Source organism: Mytilus edulis, chromosome 14 (genome assembly GCF_963676685.1).
Source record: "Mytilus edulis chromosome 14, xbMytEdul2.2, whole genome shotgun sequence".
Classification (NCBI taxonomy): Eukaryota; Metazoa; Mollusca; class Bivalvia; order Mytilida; family Mytilidae; genus Mytilus; species Mytilus edulis.
The window spans coordinates 30,095,652-30,118,543 of record NC_092357.1 but is presented as its reverse complement, the minus strand read 5'-3'; the positions used below and the strand labels follow the sequence as shown (position 1 = coordinate 30,118,543).

Below are 22,892 nucleotides of genomic sequence, written 5' to 3'. Positions count from 1 at the left end.
TTGTAACCCTATTTGGGATATTTTAACATGTTGTGTTTGTTTTGGTCACACATTGTTGTCAATGCGACTGTCATACAAACGAGAGGTTAAGCTTGCTTTAAAACCAGGTTTAATCCACCAGTTTTACATAAGAAAATGTTTGTATCAAGTCAGGAATATGACAGTTGTTATCCATTTGTTTGATATGTTTGGCGTTTGATTAGGGACTTCACGTTTATAATTTTCATCGAAGTTTAGTATTTTTTTTCTTATTTTTTTTTTCTTGGCACTTTACGATTGAGTGCGTTCACTATTCATATGTTTAAATTTCCATGTCAACATTCATCAGTAAATGTTGCAATAAAAATGACTAAGGATGGCTAAGGATTGCTTCCCACATTTTGTTTGAATTAGTCAGTCGGTTGTTACATGTAACAGGAAAGTAATTTTAATGAAATCGAAATCGAAATTTATAATAAGTATTTAGTTTCGAAATAAATAGATGTTGAATTTGATTTAAGTAATGTTTGTATAACAACATTCAATTTAAAGATGGATATTCTCAAAACAAATGGTAAATAACTATGATCTAAATTTACGACTTTTTTTAAAGTCTTTGTTGGCATCGAGTTGACCACGGGGATATCGTCAGGTCAGTAGTCAATGCTTTGATACCGATTTATTATGTTTTATGTAAATGCTACGTTAATAACTTTAGAGACAATACGGAAACTGATGTTTCAATTCATTTAGTCTTTGAAATGTTTGTAAATAAACTTATCATAGATACCAGGATTAAAATTTTATATTAACGCCAGACGCGCGTTTCGTCTACAAAAGACTCATCAGTGAAGCTCGAATAAAAAAAAATCAAAAGGCCAAATACAGTACGAAGTTGAAGAGCATTAAGAACCAAAAATTCCTAAAAGTTTTGCCACATTCAGCTAAGGTAATCCATTCCTGAGGGAGAAAAGCCTTAGTTTTAAAAACAAATCAAATTATGTTAACAGTTAATTTATAAATATGTACATATCAATGATAACTCAAGTCAACACAGAAGTGCTGACTCAGGGAAATAAATCTCCACCAGCAGTGGCATCGACCCAGTGGTTGCAAATAAACTCATCATAGATACCAGGACTAAAATTTTGTATTTACGCCAGACGCGCGTTTCGTCTACAAAAGACTCATCAGTGACACTCGAATAAAAAAATATTCAAATGGCAAAATAGAGTACGAAGTAGTAGAGCATTGAGGAACAAAAAATCCTAAAATTTTTGCCAAATACAGCTAAGGTAATCCATTCCTGAGGTAAAAAAGCCTTAGTTTTTCAAAAATTCATTTTTTTTTAACTGTTAATTTATAATTATGAACATATCAATGATAACTCAAGTCAACACAGAAGTGCTGACTACTGGGCTGGTGATACCCTCGGGGAAATAAATCTCCACCAGCAGTGGCATCGACCCAGTGGTTGCAAATAAACTCATCATAGATACCAGGACTAAAATTCTATATTTACGCCAGGCGCGCGTTTCGTCTACAAAAGACTCATCAGTGACGATCGAATAAAAAAATATTTAAAAGGCCAAATAAAGTACGAATTTGAAGAGCATTGAGGACCAAAAAGTCCTAAAAGTTTTGTCAAATACAGCTAAGGTAATCCATTCCTAAGTTTCCATTCGAAAAAAATCAAAACAGGCGATTCGGTCGAAGTTAATTTCTGAAGTATTATTTCATTTACTTTAAAATAAATTTTGTTTGGTCAAGGCTCAGTGTTGACGGCCGTACGTTGATCTCTACAATGACTTAGAAAGAGAGCTGTCTCATTGGCAATCATACCACACCTTCTTATTATCTACAACGTTTTCATTGAGAGAAGAAAATGCAACTCAGCATTGGCATTTTGAAATCTATAATTGCTTAACATGTTAATATGTTTTTTAAGACACTGGAACTATAGCACACTCGAATGGAATAATTGGGCAATCTATGGTACGTATTAGTTCATTACAAATAGAGTTATTAACACGTGTAATGCAACATTGAGTAAATTCATATTGGAATATTAAAAACACTCAATATCCAAACATTTATTCATTTTTATTTGTGTTCAGTATAATATATTTTAGGTTTTTTCTCTAATTCTACATAAAGTTGTCAGATTTTACTTTAAATACAGATACTGATATTTATTTCAGTTTATTTCCCCATTTGCTGATTAACTAGTACTGTGAAAGTACTTTTATTCGTGGGGTACCAATTTTTGTGGTTTTCGTGGATGACTTTATCCACGAATGTAAGTTTCCAACGAAATAAAACAACCATTGTCCAAATCAAGACATGGAAAGATCCCCGTCGATAGGTTTGACTACTGATATAATCTTGAGAATATATTGAATAACGCCAAATCTGAGAATACTTTAATAGCAGTCACAGAACTACAACCACATGCAGGATTATACTCATTTAATCTTTAACGTTTAATAGCCTAAACTGTACAACTTTTGATCTTTTAATTCTCATAAAAAATATTTTTGATCGATGAAAGTCAGATTACTGGTATTGATATGCTAGTATGATAAAGTATTCATTTCATATCCTCATAGTGCTCGTACATATGGGAAATAATACTTTCATGCTGGGCTTGATTTTTATAAGAATTATTTCAAAATTCAAGATACGTTTATAGCATTTTTTATGTTACTATTTTCTTTAGGTGCCATGTTTATGGCCTCATTAACACATTTGATGGTCTTTAATCTGATGATCACTTTATCATGGCTTAATAAGTGTTATCACTTCAATTTACAGGGGTTGATGTTTACTTTGCAATTTCCACCATTCAAGACATTTGTAACCTTCGTTTCTAAAGGCTTTAATTTTCATTTTTTTTTTTAGAAAACTAAAATCCACGAATTAAAAACCCATTGCTATTTGTATGCAATTACTACTATGGCTAAGACTTTTGATTTTCACGTAATGTTTTTTGAAGGAGAGTCGACTGAATTATGCTGACGTCATGTTTGAACCATCAGGATCACAAGATCCTGCAAGAATAATTGGTTTGGATGACAGGACAGTGTATGCGGATGTCGATATATCTCTAGGTGCTCAATGTCCCTCTGGACGACAGAGTAATACAAGCAGCAGTGAAGATGATTTTGTTTACATAGACGGCATTGAAAATTACATAGAAAAAAGGGAGGCAAATGATTAAAATTGTGAAAATATATTACGCTGTCTATTGAAACATATTTGACTAATAATGTGCTTCTTCAGAAGAATTGTTGTATTGATTTATTTATATTTGTTTTCATTCAAATGATTGAAAAGAAGTTGTCATATTTATAATTGATATAAATAAACTAAGTAATTTTACAGCATTAAAAACTGGTAAAGCTGCACTACATAAATATTTATCAACAAAGAAGACTAAATTTGATTAAATAAAACATGTTAAAGGCAATATAAGGTATAAAATAATACGACAGGATACAAAACAACGCAAATGAACAATTGCAATTAATATCTATTTGGTTTTATTTAAAAAAAATGTTTGTGTGTACCGTGTAAATACATTAATATAAAATCTCCAAACAATGGTTTTATTTCTTTATTGAGACAAAAACACATGACAAATTCTTTAATATGCAATGTATCAAATACTTAAACAATAGTCATACAGGTGTCCGAATCGGCTAGAGTTGTGCAATTGTAAAAGAAGGAAAAAAGACAGACGAACGGTCAAACTCATAAATCGAAAATAAACTGACAACGCCATGGCTAAACATGAAAAAAGACAAACAGACATACAATAGTACACATGACACAACATAGAAAACTAAAGAATAAGCAACACGAACACCACCAAAAACTAGGGGTGATCTCAAATGCTCGAAAATGGCAAGCAGATCCTGCTCCACATGTGGCACCGGTCGTGTTGCTCATGTTATAACAAATCCGGTAAATAGTCTAATTCGGTATGTCACATTCATGAAAGGGAAGGGGATTGTTTTTACGACGTAAGGAATATATTCGATATCATTTGTGACACGGTTATTCCATAACGGACAACCAACTCGTGATGGTGTCCGTAAAATTTACGAAGGGACGATTTCAAATTCTTCATTTGGAACCCTTGATTTGAAAGGATCCTTGTGAGAAGCAAACCTCTATCAAGAAAATCATAATAGGAAATGCAAGCACGGGAATATTGTATCAATTGGGAGATATATACCCGTGTGCAGTTGCTGCTGGAATGTTGCTACTTAGGAATGGAAAGTACTATTGGAGAGTTGAAATCATCTCTTTTGTCGTAAAGTTTTGTTTTCAACCGACCCTCATTGTCAATGTTCAAACAAAGAGTGTTTAACTGGTGCAATTCAAACATTTCGAGTATAATTGCATTGCCAAAAGCGACTCTTTAATAGACATTTGTATCCAATAATCTCATATTGACAATGTATCGTAAACATACCTATAATGCTGTTCTATAGCATTAGGATAAATCATGAATACTAACGAACAATAATACGAATGATTTTGTGAATGGATCCAAAGAGATGATATTCACATTTTAAATTATAAGGAAGCTACCACAAATTACTTAAGGTTCATGTGGACCGTTTGGCTAAAATGGCTGCATTTTCACCTCTAAAATTAACTTTTACTATGATTTACAGAGATATAAAGATTTGGCTTGACGTTTGGTTGTATCCGTAGAAAACTTGTTAGCAATTGGATTGAAAACCCCAATTTTACAGAGATATTGCTAACCAAGCCCAAAAATTTAAATACGATCCAAACTCATAAATCGAAAATAAACTGACTACGCAATGGCTAAAAATTAAAAAAGTCAAACAGACAAAAAATAGTACACATTTAATTGAAGTCCGGAGCTGGCATGTCAGTTAACTGCTAGTAGTCTGTTGTTATTTATGTATTATTGTCATTTTGTTTATTTTCTTTGGTTACATCTTCTGACATCAGACTCGGACTTCTCTTGGACTGAATTTTAATGTGCGTATTGTTATGCGTTTACTTTTCTACATTGGCTAGAGGTATAGGGGGAGGGTTGAGATTTCACAAACATGTTTAACCCCGCCGCATTTTTGTGCCTGTCCCAAGTCAGGAGCCTCTGGCCTTTGTTAGTCTTGTATTATTTTAATTTTAGTTTCTTGTGTACAATTTGGAGTTTAGTATGGCGTTCATTATCACTGTACTAGTATATATTTGTTTAGGGGACAGCTGAAGGACGACTCCGGGTGCGGGAATTTTTCGCTACATTGAAGACCTGTTGGTGACCTTCTGCTGCTGTTGTTTTGTTTTTTTTTCTATGGTCGGGTTGTTGTCTCTTTGGCACATTCCCAATTTCCATTCTCAATTGTATTACATAACATAGAAAACTAAAGAATAAGCCACACGAACCCCACCAAAAACTACGGGTGATATCCGGTGCTCCGGAAGGGTAAGCAGATCCTGCTCTACATGTGGTACCTGTCGTGTTGCTTTGATAGATGTCATGAGTGTATTGTTGAACTTGGTGCTGTCTGAAAGGATATGTTACAAATTAATTACTCCGTCAAACGATAAAAACAAAGATTTTTTTCGATATTTTCATTTAATAATACAATGAGTAAAACATTTTTTTCGTAAGGTATTTTATTCGAATATAATATTAATTATACAATGATTAACAAAAATCTCTAAAATCAATCAAAATTTTTAAAGTTCGGGATTAATTTTTTGAATTAATTTGTATAATGTATTAACAAATTATCCATTTAAAAAAAAGGTTTTGTGTATATTATTCATTATTCAAATCGATATACTTTAAATCAGATTTTTTAACAATTTTAGAAAAAACTAGTTACAACTTATTGTTTGTTGAATATATCAAAGCTATTTCTAACGCTTATAAATACAATCAGAGATTTGACTTTAGGTGGAAATTTATCAAATTCAAACAAATTAAAATTTGTGGTATTTTTCAGAATTAATCCAGAGCCAAACACAAATAGATAGGTCGATGTTACATTTTTAAAAACGTCAACTGTATTTTTCTTTAACATTCTCACTAAGGTAGACGTCCCTATTATGTTACAATGAACGTGCAATATATTCATTTTCATAAAAAAAAGAAAAGAAAAAAAGTACATACATACAGAGGACAAAGCGCTTTGATGAAAAAAAAAACAGATTCAGTCGTAAAATAAAAAGCCGATACCAATTTGTTTTATCAATGTCATAAAATCTATTTCACTATATTTTCAAGTTTCTGTTGTTACAAACTTATCCCTGCTCTCTTCTTCTGAAGTTGTTTTCAAAACTACAATGGAAATATCAATAGATTTATCAAATCAGTAACAGGTTTTGGTGGGAGTTCGACAATAGTTAAAATCGGTAAAATCTGTTCACAAAGGTTTGGCTTGAAAATGCCGAGTGTAATATTTCTGACAGATATAATAGGGAAAATTACACAAAAATCTCCTATTAAAGTATATCAAAAATTAACTCGTTAGAACCAATTTCAATACATGTAACTACAGAAATGTGTAGTATCTCACTGCATTTATAATGACCTGACCTTCGGTGGAGACGGTTGCATATCTAAATTTTAAGGAATGGATTGCACATTTTTTGAAATATGCAGAAAATTTATATATCACAAGAAAAAAATGTAGGTAATTGAATTTTTAACGATTTTGCTTTGAAAAGATCAAACTATTATGTATTATTCACGATATGTAAGAACCGTAGTGAGCGCGCTCACATAACCCACGTCCCAACATTGTCATATCTACATAGTATGTCCATATTATCTACAAAGTTTTATGAACTTCTGTTGTGTGGTTTCAGAGGAGTTGCGATGACAAACTGTGGCAGAGGTATATTGTAGCAAATAAGTTCAAAGACGCGTTACTCATAGAAAAAAAAATCGTAATTTCCTGTCGGTATGCACATCTACGTAGTATGTCCTTATTATATAAAAAGGTTTCATGAAATTCTGTTGTCTGGTTAAAGAGGAGTTGCGATGACAAACTGTTGCAGAGGTAAAATTTTATTGTAGCAAATAAGTTTAAAGGGGCGTTACTCCTAGAAAAAAAAATGAATCGTACTTTCCTGTCGGTATGCACATCTACGTAGTACATTTGTATGTCCTTATTATATAAAAAGCTTTCATGAAATTCTGTTGTCTGGTTAAAGAGAAGTTGCGATGAAAACTGTTGCAGTATTATGTTGAAGCAAATAAGTTCAAAAGAGCGTAATTCATAGAAAAAAATGAATCGTAATTTCCTGTCGATAAGCACATCAACATAGTATTTTCTTATTATCTAACAAGGCTTCATAAAATTATTTTATGTGGTTTCAAAGGATTTGCGATGACAAACTGTTGCAGTAGTTTATTGAAGCAAATAAGTTCAAAGGGACGTAACTCCAAGAAAAAAAAATTGAATTGTTATTTCCTGTCGATATGCACATCTATATAGTATGTCCTTATTATCTAAAAAGGATTCATGAAATTCTGTGTTGTGGTTTGAGATGAGTTGAGATGACGAGAAACAGGACTGACTGACGGAACACACAGACAGACAGACAGACAGACAGACAGACAGACAGACAGACAGACAGACAGACGGACTAATCTGCTTAGGATTAGTGAAACAAGTGTAAAAGAGACATATACTAATCAATTTGGTGAAATATTCGCCATTGAAGATAAGTTTCTGTTCCAATATCAGAAATCTATACATGTTTATGGAAATAACAGTTCAGAAGGGGTAGAATAAACTCATCATAGATACCAGAATTAAATTTTGTATTTGAACCTGACGTGCTTTTCGTCTACAAAAGACTTATCAGTGACCCTCGATATTAAAAAAAGGCCAAATAAAGAACGAAGATATGTAGAACTGTGAGCAAATCATTTTATGGTGTTGTGTTACAGGGAGAAAATTCATGACTACGTTTGTGTTAAATAAAATTCCATAAAGATATACGAAAAAGAAAGAAACACCCAACGCTTCTGTGTTTGTGTGCTCTGCATAATACTTACAGTTGATATGATACAACGACTTCTTATATGTTTGTTAGAAATTAGAAGCCCATGACAAAACAAAAATTTCAAATATGTATTGAAGGTTTTGATGTAGAAATAAGTTTCAAGAAATAAAATATCGTAAACTAAATTGTCCTTATCTTCCTAAAAATAACTAGGTCATTACATTTTTGTAAGTCTTGTAGTTCGTTTTTATAGAATAATTTGTCTTGGCACTTCTTTAAATGACAATCAGATTTATCGTCGTGTTACACTATATTATTATTTTTCGAGAACTGAAAAAAATCAAGGTTTTGAAACATGTTGGTTGCAGTTATCTTTTGGACATCGCATAAGCTAAACAAACAATACGCATTCTACTTTACATTCGTGACAGTTTGCGTAGTAAGGGAACACATATTTTCTATGCAGGCATAACCAACCTCGTAAATCCAACTGATCTCAGCATGCAATCGATGTGGAAAATATCATCAGTCTCCGGTAAACCGACTACTCTTGTGTTTTAATATATAATATTATTCCGCGAAAACAAGGAATTCATACCTTTGTTAAATATCGCATGTTGACCATAGTACATTGATAGTTGAATTTTAGTGTTTTTCAAAATCTTCTTTACCCAGGTCGTAGCTACACCGGGAATAAAAAGAAATAACGCTTGCACTTTTATGCAAAATACCGTTAAGTTAAAAAAAATCATGACAGTCGAGGAAAACAGATAGCTGTATCTATAAATATTTATATTAAAAGAAATTAATCTGATGAAAATGAATGACAAACATGTTATTGATATTTATTATTGAATACTTTTTAATGTTTGTTAATTAGACTGATTAATCTGTTTTCTTTTTTCTCTTTTTATCTCTTTTTTATTATTTTAAATGATTGTTTTCAGTAGAGATACACAAACTGCCCGATAAAATATATCTTTATATCTTAAATATCACATACTTTTTCTTTTTCTTCTTCTTCTCACTAAACAAGCGACCAAAACAGCCAAACAAGCAAAAAAACAAAGTACCAAAGGCAACACAATTTCAACCACTCCTTCTGAAAAAGAATCACTCAACTTTTAACATGTTTAAGGAGACATAACAATGCAACTTGATTAAAGGGTAACCAAAATTATACCCTAAATAGACCTTTCTTTTATTTTTTTTGTTTTTCTCGTTTTGATTCACTATGCCTAGCTAAACATCTTATAACAGTTTCAAAAGATTTAAAACATTGGTTTAAAATTTTAAAGATTTGCCAACTCAATAATGACATCTTTAACATGCTTTAGTTGACCAAGCTTGGAAGTTTCAGATATATTGCTATACGGGTATATATGTCAATGTTTTTTAAAAACATTTCTTAATGTTTTTTTCAAATTATTTATTCAAAATTAACCATAGCATAGTTTATAGTGATAACTGAAGCGAATTTCAATTCACTGATAACCTTTACTTGATTTTTTAGTCTATTATTCTTGCAACAGTTTATTAAAAGTTAACCCAAGATTTTTTTCTATTGAAGTAAAGTATATATCCCAACCTAAAAATATGAGCAAAATCTATTCTGATAGCACATGCGAGCCAGAACATTTTTGTCTTTTGATCTAGGCCTAATAAATTTTACAAGTTGATGTATCATAATGATGTTAAGCGTAATGTATCATATCACCATTAAATTTTACCTCAAAATCAAGTAAATGTATTTTTTCACCAAAACAAAAACACCAGGCCATTATGTTTTTTCGTGTTTTGACCTAGGCCATACATATTTGGCATGTAGATATATCAACATGAGGTGATGGGCCGCTTACAGTTATTACATTCGTGTGAGCTTGCACTTGATAAATATATATTTTTGACTAGAAACATTATAGCAGGTTAAGGCGTGTTTCTTTTGACCTGTGCCTGATATTTTTTACTTGTTAATTCAATTGAATTATTCATGTTATTTCAATTTAGTCTTTTTTGAGTCGATATTTAGTAAACAAAAAACAAGTTGTATTATGCTTATCAAATCTACCATGCAACAATATAGACACACATTATGACATATCAAGAACTTCTGTGCATACAAAATATATAAATGTTCTGGTAGCAAGAAAACAATACATGTAGTTTGCTAAAAATTCCAGATAGGCATAGGTTTTACCAATGAAAATTTTGAACACTGTTTACTATATTTGTAGTCTAATATCTATGAAAGCTGCAAAAGTTAGTTATGATTGTGAAAAAAACTCACCTACATGCGAGTATACCTGTAATTGCCTAACATTCCAATATACTTCAAAATACTTAAATTGAAAACTAGAGCAAACCAGCAATTATGTAGAACTCTTCCTCATTATTACATTTAAATTATGTTGCAATATAGCACAATACTTTTTGAGTTAGTCCTACATAGAAAAAAAGAAGATGTGGTATGATTGCAAATGGGACAAAATTTAAACTGCATTGATAATCCCTTAAACAGTTTTTATTGGTATGCAAGAAATTCAGCAATATAATAAAACATTTAAACACAGAACTTCTATCATTGTTATCAGACACAACCACGAAGAATACGCCCAAGATAAGCATTTATTAGAAGCACTGACTCACATGATATGTTACAAGAATACTTTATATGCTACAAAACAGTTAGCTATACTAAAGCAACATTGATCAAGAAAAGATATCAATGATTTCTAAGTTTTTTGTTATGAAGATTGATATAAAAAAAGAAAGAAGACAAAGAAGACGAGAGTATTAGGAACAAATAAAACCAGTCGGTACTATAGAACTACATTCGTTTAGTAAACATAGTAAACGTAGTAAGGTATATTGTCAGACAGATTAATAGTTATAAAATAGGGAAAGGAAAAGAGAAATGTAGCAAAGAGACAACAACCCGACCAAACAGCAGGAAACAAATACTGTAAATTCAAAAAGTATTTCGTGCATTAATTATTGCTATTTTGTCATTGTAAACTTGAATGCGATTTTAATTCTTACGATTTTGAGAAAAAATGCTGATTAATTCCTTAAAATATTTCCAATTGCGAGTTTAGATTATTGCGTTTACAACTCAGTCGCATTTTTCGCAATAGTAAAACCTCGCAATAATTTCTGAATTACTGTAGTCTAATGTCAATGAAAGCTGCAAAAAATAGTTATGACTGTGAAAAACTCACCTACATGCGAGTACACCTGTAATTGCCTAACATTCCTATATACTTCAAAATACTTAAATTGAAAACTAGAGCAAACCAGCAAATATGTAGAAGCCTACTTCATTGTTGCAATATAGCACAATGCTTTTTGAGTTAGTCCTATATATCAAAAAAGAAGATGTGATATGATTGCCAATGAGACAACTATTTGTTTACATTACATGTATAGTTCTGCTAAGCACGTTCGCGTTTGTTTGCAAGATTTGTTTAATGTGTGGTTTTGTGGGTGCATTTTTGTTTTCTATCTTTGAGTTGATCGCCAAAGTTAGTCGTTTTATTCCGAGACAAAAAGGACAAATGAGTAAACATTTATTAACTAAACATTTGTTGTCTATAATATATTTGTGGTGCGTACATATAAACTTCCTTTGTCATTTTCATATCTTACAGAACTGATCTAGAAGGACACGACATATGAAGAATTGAGCAGCTTTCAAAGCAGTATGACAAATAGGTAATTTAAAAAAAAGTCCACAAAAATTAACAAAAACAAAAATTGTCAAACAAAAAAATGAGTGGGAAACAAAAGTCATATTACAGGTATTTGTCGAACAACATGGTTGGTTGAACCTGAATTTATAGTTAATTAAACTTTCTGCCTTTTGTATGGCAGCTTTTTACACTCCAATTCAGATTCAAAATCGAGTGAGCAAATTAAAACCATATCACTATTCACGATTTGGTATTGGTCGGCAATATAATCATGTAGTTCTAAAAATCTTTTCGAAGTGATGCTTCATATTTCTATCTTCATAGAAACTTTACAGAAATTTAAATCAAACTTAAGTTTGGTCACCTATGCAGGTTCTATACATTTGAATTTTGCGTTTATAGAAATTTCACAAATCAGAAACAGATTTCAAGTTTTATTGTAATTTTAAATTTTTACATCAATTAATCCCGCAATATAATTAAGATTCTCTACAAATAATCTTTGATATGTTCGTCAAATTTAATGTCAATATTTAAGTCCATAGGATGGGTTACCACCTCTCTATCGGTACAGATCCATAACAAGGCGTTTCATACTTTGCACAAGCCTTCTGAACATTTTTTGAGGAAATCAATTTCAATCATCAACAATTGCCACTCTGAAATCTTCAAGATTTTACAGTGGTGGATCTGTGCGATTGAGATTTCTTCCAATGACATCTCAGACGTGTTTGATAGGGTTCATGCCTGGAGACATGGAAGGCCAAAAAATATTGTCAATGGCTTCTTGGTCTTTATACTCGGTTACAATCCTTGTCTGTAGTGGTCTAGCGTTGTCGTCTATGTACAACTGTCTTGATGCAATAGGGTGATTGTCAAAATGAGGGACTACAAGGTTTCAAAGCACCAAAACCCCTGAATTTCTGTCCGTTCATGCTACCCTGCTTACAACGGTATGAGAAACAATTCTACACTGTAACACCACCAGCACTAAATGAAGTCGTTGGGCAAATGTTGTTTTGATGATAGGCAGCTTTTTTTCCATCCAAACTCGAATTATGTCGTCTACTGGTTAAATGTATAAGAGAAACCGACTATCATCTGACCAATGAATGTTTTGCCAGCTTCTCATGTTCAAACGTCGATGGTCATTAGCCCATTGAAACCTGATAATACGGTGCCAGGCTATTAGGGCAGGTTTCTTGTTAAGTTGACAACACGACATATGTTGCCTCTATGAAGTCGACAGACCAATGTTCGAACATTTATACGACCACCTGGAAGACAGTGGTGATTAAGATGTGGATTAGGAGTCAATAGGTTGGCTTTAGCACGACGGGTTGTTAAACGGGATCATCCGGACACTGATCTATCAGTTCCAGATCCTGTGTCAACATGACGTTTTAAATGTCTGACAATGACGGTGTGATTACAAAACTAGAGGACCTAAGAGCTTGTTTTGCTCACCTGAGTCTACTTGGGCTTTTCAAATCATATACAAAAAGATAAAAATCATAAAAGATACTTAAATAATAGTTGAGGCCAAATTTGGTTTAATATTGCATTCCATTTTGTGGTTCTCTAAAAGAAAACATTTCTATGCATTTCCCTAAGGGTCCCATGTTAAACTAAGTCCCCCGCTGGTAGCCATCTTAGACGATGGATCGGCTACAAAGTAACACTTTGTCAGCACCTCATAAGGAACATTCAAGCCTTGTTTTGTTTTATTCCAGTCAGTGGTTCTCTAAAATAAGACATTCGTACGAACTTCACGTAGGGTTATATGTTAAACTAAGTCTTCTGTTGGCGGCCATCTTGGATGATGAGTCGGCTACAAAGTAACAACACTTGGTCAGCACCTCATAAGGAACATTTATGATATGTTTGGTTTCATTCGGATTAGTGGTTCTCTAAAAGAAGTCATTTGTATGTACTTCCGATAGAGTCCTATGTTAAACTAAGTCCCTCCGCTGGCTGCCTTCTTGGATAATGGATCAGCTACAAAGTAACAAAACTTTGTCAGCACATCATAAGGAACATTCATACTATGTTTGGTTTCATTCCATTTAGTGGTTCTCTAAATATAAGACATTTGTATGTACTTCTCATAGGGTCCTATGTTAAACGAAGTCTTCTGCTGGCAGCCATCTGGGATGACGCGTCGGCTACAAATTACAACCCTTGGTCAGCATCTCATTAGGAACATCCATGCTATGTTTGGTTTCATTCTGTTTAGTGGTTCTCTAAAAGAAGGCATGTGTGTGTATTTCCGATAGAGTCCTATTTTAAACTAAGTCCCCCGCTGACGATCTTTTTGGATAATTGATCAGCTACAAAGTAACAACACTGAGTCAGCACCTCATAAGGAACATTCATGTTATGTTTGGTTTCATTCCATTCAGTGGTTCTCTAAAAGAAAACATTTGTACGCATTTCCCATAGGGTCCTATGTTAAACTAAGTCCCCCACTGGCAGCCAACTTGGATTATGAATTGGCTACTAAGTAACAATTAGAATCATATTCAAAACAGTGTAGCTGTGGCCATTGATTGACAACCTTAAATTATCCCATTGACTGGGGCATATTAGGTGAACGTGTTTAGTTTAAACATATTTATTTATAGTGGATTGGGAAACAAGTTTTGCAACTTATATTAATCCCTTTCCACTTTGCGGGTGCGAGTGCTGCCTTGTAGCGGCATTAGCCTGCTCTTTTTCGAAATCTACAAGGGTGTCTTTAACGTGCAAGAGATATGGCTCTCTCTTAACACGGGTCAGCCATTTATCGTCCCCGTCCGACGGACTATCATCGTTTCCTCAAGACCATACTCGCAAATGGTGTCAAGGGAGAGCCGAAAATTCAGTCCCTGAAATTTTCATCCCAGACGGGAATCGAACCAGGAACCTTTGTGTTAGTAGTCCGATGCACTAACCACTACACCACGGCTCTGTGAACGTGTGTCTATAACGACAACTGCTCACTACTTACTTATTATAGAATTTAAACTGTGGGGTCACCAAAGGTTCTTAACGCCTTTGATATTAAAATAGTTCGAAAAATTAATCAGGAATAACTTTATGTTTTGATTTATATTATTAATATAATCAAAACATCGTGTTATTCCTGATTAGTTTTTCTAATTTCTTTATTTAGGTGTTGAGAACCTTTTCTGACCCCACAGTTTAAGTGCCTTTAACAAGTTCATAGTGAGCAGCGGTTGTTACAGACAAACGTTCACATAATCTGCCCCAGTCAATGGGATAATTTAAGGTTGTCAATCAATGGCCACAGCTACACTGTTTTGAATATGATTCTATTAGTCAGCATCTCACTAGAATCATTCATGCTATGCTTGGTTTCATTCCGTTCAGTGGTTTTCTAAGAGAAGACATTTTTTTATTTGCCCCAGAGTCCTATGTTAAATAAGTCTTTTGCTGGCGACCATCTTGGCCAATGGATCGGCTACAAAGTAACAGCATTTGGTCAAGCACTTCATCAGAAACATTCATGCTATGTTTGGTTTCATTCTTTGTAATGGTTCTCTAAAAAAAAAAAGGGTAATTTGTATGCATTTCTCAAAGGGTCCTATGTTAAACTAAGTCCCCCGATGGCGGCCATCTTGGATGATGGATCGGCTACAGAGTAACAACACTTGGTCAGCACCTCATAAGGAACATTTATGCCATGTTTGGTTTCATTCCATTCAGTGGTTCTCTAAAATAAGTCATTTGTATGCATTTCCCATAGGATCCTATGTTAAACTAAGTCTCCTGTTGGTGGCCATATTGGATGATGTATCGGCTACAAGTAACAACACTTGGTCATCACGTTATAAGGAGCATTCATGCTATGTTTGGTTTCATCCCATTCAGCGGTTTCCTAAACGAAGACATCTGTATGTAGGGTGCTATGTTAAACTAAGTCCACCGCTGGCGGCCATTTTGGATGATGGATCGGCTACAAAGTAACAGCACTTGGTCAACACCTTATATCGAATACTCATGACATATTTGGTTCAATTCCATTCAGTGGTTCTCTAGAAGAAGTTCAAAATGGAAAATGTTGACGACGACGACGGACGACGGACGCCAAGTGTGCTGAAATGTAAAATTAAAATGGTTACCTATGTTCCTAGTGCTCCTACCGGCATTTTAGATGACGATTGCTTGCCAACGTTCATAGCAGATAACTGCAGCCTTGTCATATTACACCATGACTTGATTAAGGTCAAATTTTACCTGTACGTGTAAACAGTAGGAAAACGATTTAAAGGAATCGAAACAGTTTTCTTTTAGAAGTGCAGATGACCTTTAGTATAAAGTTTCTTGACGGGTTTATCGGAGTTTTATCTTTTTGTCGCAATGAATTTTCTTAGTGCATGTTAAAGGCAATTTAATACACCAAACATTTATATTTTTTTTCGAAATAGTTAAAAAAAATATTGCCAGTTATATTTAGGTAGTGCTTAACTTTTGGCGAACTGTATATTACGTATCAATACAAATATGATCGTTTACCAATATCCTCTAATTTACCTTGCTTTCCACCATATGAACAGGGATTGTTGCTCTTAACGACTTCAAAGCTACTGTTTCCAATTATGCAAGTAATCAGGAGAAGACCTCTACAATCCTCCTTAGAGCTCGTGTAATTCATTGAGATATCTGACCGGTAAAATATTCCACTTTTTGTAGCTGTGACATGGACATAGGATGTAAGATTTTTCTTCTAAAATAATGTGAATGCAATGACAATAGTGTGAGGTTATTAACAGGTAAATTAAACATCAAATAAAAAATGATTGATTGAATTCGTTGTAAAAATAAACGGACATACGATCAACTATAAAAGAACATATATCCAATGATGCAACGAATACACTTAACATAAATATTTCATGTAAAGAAAAACTACTTTTATATTTCACTTTTGCAATATTTATTGTTACATTGTCAACTGTTTATCCACGAAATAACAATATAGTTTTCCTATCATACAATTCGTTTTTTGGGGGTTTGTTATTAAGACTTTTTTTACATGTGTTTGTAGGTTTTTTTTCTGGTGGGTAAGTTGTTTGTTTTTTCGTCAGCCTACGTCTCAGAATCTCTTTCTACATCTTTGGTATTTGTATTTGCTTTCCATTTTCGTTTGATTCATTAAACAATCTAGTGTTTTGTAAAAATTTACATTCTTAAGATCTGCATATCTTCAACTAAATGTTTGACCTATTCAATCATCTTTGGATACATCATTAAAAGATTGCATTTTCCAGTAAAACGAACAGACGGCAAAATGCACGGACGCTAAGACGCATTGACGCGCAACCCACCAGCTCAACAATAAACAATGATCACTAGATCTTAGATAAAATGCATTTTTTTACAACACTCAACGAAAAGTATTTTTATCAAAGTCATTTTGTATTATAAATGAAGCTTTTAAACATGCATGAATATTATAATAATAATCATATTGATAAAATAAAAAAAATAAAAACTTACATCAATATTACCAAAGCATACCGGAATGGGGTAGACCTTAGACAGTGTGATATTGACCTTTATTTTGAACATCTCAACCTTTGGCTCTACAGGTAATTTTTCAGTTGGGTGGACTGAAATTAAAAAAATAAGTCATAACTGATTTCCAACATCTGAAAAAAAAATCTGGTTTCAATTATACAATGTAGAAAAGAACTAGTTTACCTGAGTGGAATACTAGTTTAACGAGTTCATGGGTTTACCGTGTTTCCGATTTACTGTTTTGAATTAAAAGTGGATTATATAAAAACAAAGAATGTCCCCGCTAAATGTCTAATCTGCTCTACTTTTAATAACTTGCAGTGACAAGCACAAAATGCTGAAAAACTGAAGATCATAGTCGTAATACGTGCATAACGACAAAATAAAATATGAACCCTGTGTATCGGAAGTCATCTTATTAATATCCATCAATGAAATATGAAAAAAGACAAACTAGAGGCTCTAAAGAGCCTGTGTCGCTCACCTTGGTCTATGTGAATATTAAACAAAGGACACAGATGGATTCATGACAAAATTGTGTTTTGGTGATGGTGATGTGTTTGTAGATCTTACTTTACTGAACATTCTTGCTGCTTACAATTATATCTATCTATAACAAACTTGGCCATGTAGTTACAGTGGAAAAAGTAAGTAAAAAATTACAAATTTTATGAAAATTGTTAAAAATTGACTATAAAGGGTAATAACTCCTTAGGGGTCAATTGACCATTTTGGTCATGTTGACTTATTTTAAGGTCTTACTTTGCTGTACATTATTGCTATTTACAGTTTATCTCTATCTATAATAATATTCAAGATAATAACCAAAAACCGCCAAATTTCCTTAAAATTACCAATTCAGGGACAGCAACCTAACAATGGGTTGTCTGATTCATCTGAAATTGACAAAATTCCAGGGCAGATAGATCTTGACCTGATTAACAATTTAACTCATTGTCAGATTTGCTGTAAATGCTTTGGTTTTTGAGATATTATAAGCCAACAAGAGGCTCTCAAGAGCCTGAATCGCTCACCTGGTAAACAATGCCTTATTGAACATATTGAACCATGCCAGGCAAACATGTACAGCTAACAATTCTTCAATATTACAAATAGATATGACTTACTGTTTATAAATAAAGAAAATGAGACCAAAACACAAACACTTAAAACTTAGCAATGGACTGTGAAAATGAGGTCAAGTTCAAATAAAACCTAAGTAACCGACATATAGATCATAAAATATTTTCATACACCAAATATAGTTGACCTAATGCATAAAGTATTAAAAAAATAGACCAAAATAGAAAATAAAACACAAACTTTATTTTATACACCCTACTGATCATTCAGTTGAAGTTTGGTTGAATTTGGTTGAGTAGTTTTAGAGGAGAAGATTTTTTAAAGTTAGCAAATATGCATTTGACCCCTATGTTCTATTTAAAGTAAGGGCGGCCATGTTTTTTGACGGATCAAAAATCGAAGCACACAATTTGTGCAGGATAATCTAAGGAACTATCATGCTAAGTTTCATCCAAATCCATTCAGTAGTTTCAGAGGAGAAGATTTTTTAAAGTTAGCAAATATGATGAACAAATTGTGAAAAATTGTCATTAAAGGACATTTACCCCTTAAGGGGTCAATTGACAATTTTGGTCATATTAACCTATTTGTAGATCTTACTTTGCTGATCATTTTTGCTGTTTACAGTTTATCTTCATCTATAATAATATTCAAGATAATGACCAAAAACTGCAAAATTTCCTTAAAATTACCAATTAAGTGGCAGCAACCCAACAATGGTTTGTTTGATTCATCTGAAAATTTTTGGGCTGATAGATCTTGACCTAATGAACATTTTTACCACTGTCAGATTTGCTCTAAATGCTTCCGTTTTTGAGATATAAGCCAAAAACTGCATTTGACCCCTATGTTCTATTTTAAGTAACGGCGGCCATGTTTTTTGACGGATCAAAAATCGAAGCACACACTTTGTGCAGGATAATCTAAGGAACAATCATTTTAAGTTTCATTCAAATCCATTCAGTAGTTTCAGAGGAGAAGATGTTTGAAAAATTGTTAACGACGACGACGACGACGACGACGACGGACGCCAAGTGATGAGAAAAGCTCACATGGCCTTTTAGGCCAGGTGAGCTAAAAACTGCATTTTACCCCTATGTTCTATTTTTTGCCATGACGGCCATCTTGGTTAATTAGCCGGGTCACCGGACACATTTTTTAAACTACATACCCTAATGATAATTGTAACCAAGTTTGGTTTTATTTGACCCAGTAGTTTCAGAGGAGAATATTTTTGTAAAAGTTAACAGACGACGACGACGACGACGGACGACGGACGCAAAGTGATGAGAAAACGTCAAGCTCAGAATTCAAATGCTGATGATAAAATTGTTTAGTTGACCAAACATAAGTTAAGATCTATTTATTTTATTTAAAAAAAACACATAAATACCAAAATGATGATGGTGGCAAAGTTTGGATAACAGACGACGACTTTGGACGAAAGGTGATGGGAAGTTCTGAAAGGCTCACATGTGCCGACAATAATAGCAATAGGAAAACAAACCAAAACTCATAGAAATCAAGACGCCTATCATAAACTAAAGTAGAGAAGAAACTGACCACTCATTTTGTATCTAAATCAAAACAAAAAACAAACAAAAAGTTTTTCATATGATTATATTTGTTATTGTTTATCTAATGTCTGTTTTCGAAATGTATAAACCTGATGCTAAGTACTTTCCGAAGGAACTTCAATGTATACTGATGTTGTTCTATTGGATACGAATGCGATGATATTTGAATGCTACAAAACGTTTCTATGTATGTTGTATTGTTGTTCGTTCTTGTTCCACTTCAGTGTTATGTTGTTTCGTTGTTTTCCTCTTATGGTTAATCTGTTCCCCTCAGTTTTAGTTTGTAACCGCTGATTTGTTTTCTCTCAATCGACGAATGAATTTTGAACAACGGTATACATGAACTTTTGTTGCCATTATTTTACCCCGTCGTATGTATGTGCCTGGCCTAAGTCAGGAGCCCTTGACCTTTGTTAGCCTAGTAATATTTTGAATTTTAGTTCATTTAATATATACTTTTGGTGTTAAATATGATGTCAATTATCACTGAACTAGACAAAGTACATAGTTTTGTTAAGGTTCCAGCTGTAGCACGCCTCCGATGCAGGATTTTCGCACTGCGTTGAAGACCCATTGGTGGACGTTTTGCTCTTTGGTCAGACTGCTGTCTCTTTGACACATTCCCCATTTCAAATATCAATTTTATTCGATCTACATACTTACATTCGTATTCAATATCACTAAGTTGAAGTCTCGCGGTGTGCTTTAAAAATGCATATGCACATTCGTATGGTATATCAATGTCTGTTTCAGCAAGTGATTTAATAGTCAGTTTTGAAATGCGATTTCGTTTATCTAGTTCTTCTTCATATTTTGTTTTATTTTGTGAAATACCATTCATAACTATAAGTTTGTTCTCAACACCAGCAGTCCACTTTCTGTTGTATTCAGAGCAACAACTTGTGTCATTGGGCAATTTACATATCAAATGAATGTCATTTCCGAATACAACTGTATGTTCCGATAGAGTCCATTCTACATTGCCTGTAAAAATATAATTAATTAAAAAAAAATCAGCATATAAATAACATAATCCGGAGATAATTTCCACAAAGAACAGTCTGTGTCATCCGATGCTATACAATTTCAACAGCACAAAAAACTGAGAGGGCGTGGTCAAATAAAATACATATGAATTTAGTGTGTTAATGCTTATAAATCTTCATACCAAATGCCATCAGTTGTCCTCTTCAATGGACATTATAACACTGTAAATTTTAACTTAACCTAGCGATTGTTTTGAAGATAATATAGTATGACGGATGAAAAGATGGGCGGACAAAATACGTTCCATGAAAATAAGTTGGGTCAGTGGTTAGTATACAACTACATATGAACAATGATGAAACATCATTGACTTGTAATAAGTTGTTACCCTTTAACTGACCTAAGCACACGCTTGACGGTGTAAACTCGAAAATGTTCAAAGTCGATAGTTAACACGTGACTGAGGTGGTAAGGGCCAAATAATCTGCATAGCAATGAGATGTTCAGTGCGTATACAACTCAAACCATATGTCAATGACTGTCATTTGTCAGTGGTTTAAATCGACCTTAAATATTACACTAACATTTAATGTAAGAAATTGTTCAATAGTATATACACCATAAGTTATATAGAAGGCAAGCCCCTGCAAATAATCTGCATAAAATTAAATATGCTGATACTGATACAACTGCATAACAAATATCATTGATTGAAACACGTGTTTCCCTGAAAACTGACCTTATGACACATTTTAACTTATTGTTGATGTCCAAGATGTGGCCTCCCAAAACAACATACATTTGTTCTACTTTTTGATGACGTCAAACACAATAAAAAAACAGGTGCTCCGCAGGGGGCAGCTTTATACGACCGCAGATGTCCAACCCTGAACAATTGGGGCAATTATGGACACAACATTCAAGCTTGATACAGCTCTGAATTTGGATTGTGATAAACAAAATTGACATAATATGAGTTTCTGACACAAAACAAATGTCAAGATCTTACAAATCTATTGCACAATATCGTGAATTTAAAGATTTCTTCTTCAAACTTTTTAAAAATTTGGAAAAAAAAAATTGAAAACTACTACCACCCCCCTTTTTGCAATTAATCAAAAACCTGACATTTCTTTTTACATAATTTACAAGAAGTGTAAGGGAGGTATATCTGAACATACCCAACATTGTATGTTAAATATTTTTGAATTACCTCCCTTACACTGCTTTTAAATTGTCTTAATTGTCCATTGACCATAAAGTTTTTGAGCCATAACCCCCACCCCCCAAATTCAATACTTACCATCCCTTCATTGTATGGAAACTTGTGGAATAATTTCAGAGAGATTCATACACTTAAACACAAGTTATTGTTTGAAAACTGCAAACATGCTAATTTTGTGGCCCCTTTTTGGCCCCTACTTACTTAACAATTGGGACCATAACCCCCAAAACTTTCCTTAAGTGGTATTGAACCTAATGGTAAAAATTTATAGACATCCATTCACTAAAACTGAAGTTATTGTCCGCAAACTAAAAGAGTCTTCGGACAACGACGACGACGACATGATAGCATTTTTGACGCAAAATTTTTTTGCGGTCGTATAAGTTTGAGTTATTTATGTAATTATATATATAAATATGCAACTCGCCAAACATTTCAAATCGATAATCGACTTTTGTTTGAATTTAATCTTTTTTCTTTGTATTGTATTGCATTGCAAAATCTTCCTTCATAAAAAAAAGTGCGGTCGATTATAAAACAGTCTGGGCTAAAAGTCCTCAAACATTTGATTGGTTGATACACATTTAGTTCTATTGTCTATTGATTTGCGAATGTTTGATAGAAAATAGTTCTATTACATATACTCGGAGTTTAGTCAAAACAGCTGTCTTTTTTTAAATAGTTTAAGTTAATGTTTACTGGTCCAGTACTCCGAAATAAACAAAGGAACCAAAATCTAAAAAAAACAAAAAAAAACACTTACAAACTTTAAGGCTAGTGACTCCCGACTTGGGACGAAAAAAAAAGTTCGACATATTTTGT

The 22,892-nt window shown here is 33.2% G+C and overlaps 2 protein-coding genes across 8 annotated transcripts in view; one reads left to right on the top strand and one right to left on the bottom strand.

Annotated features, from left to right (window-relative positions):
* The window catches only part of LOC139502462 (kin of IRRE-like protein 1), a 61,774-nt gene extending 58,191 nt beyond the window's left edge, over nt 1-3,583 (top strand). Inside the window, exons 13-14 of the mRNA XM_071291941.1 lie at nt 1,928-1,974; nt 2,975-3,583. Coding sequence (XP_071148042.1) covers nt 1,928-1,974; nt 2,975-3,199 — 272 coding nt within the window. The 3' untranslated portion in view covers nt 3,200-3,583. The remainder of the gene's footprint in view (nt 1-1,927; nt 1,975-2,974) is intronic.
* Nucleotides 3,584-5,583: 2,000 nt separating this feature from the next.
* The window catches only part of LOC139502460 (uncharacterized), a 73,936-nt gene continuing 56,627 nt past the window's right edge, over nt 5,584-22,892 (bottom strand). For 3 of the 7 annotated variants that reach the window (XM_071291940.1, XM_071291938.1, XM_071291939.1), the window contains exons 3-7: nt 20,522-20,842; nt 17,178-17,290; nt 16,212-16,404; nt 8,990-9,088; nt 5,584-6,310 (exon numbers count right to left, since the gene is read on the bottom strand). In XM_071291940.1, the coding sequence (XP_071148041.1) occupies nt 6,252-6,310; nt 8,990-9,088; nt 16,212-16,404; nt 17,178-17,290; nt 20,522-20,842 (785 nt within the window). In that variant the 3' untranslated portion in view covers nt 5,584-6,251. Of the gene's footprint in view, nt 6,311-8,584; nt 8,669-8,989; nt 9,089-11,302; nt 11,343-16,193; nt 16,405-17,177; nt 17,291-20,521; nt 20,843-22,892 lie in introns of all 7 variants that reach the window. The other 4 variants (XM_071291935.1, XM_071291936.1, XR_011658853.1 and 1 more) reach the window with 3 other exon arrangements.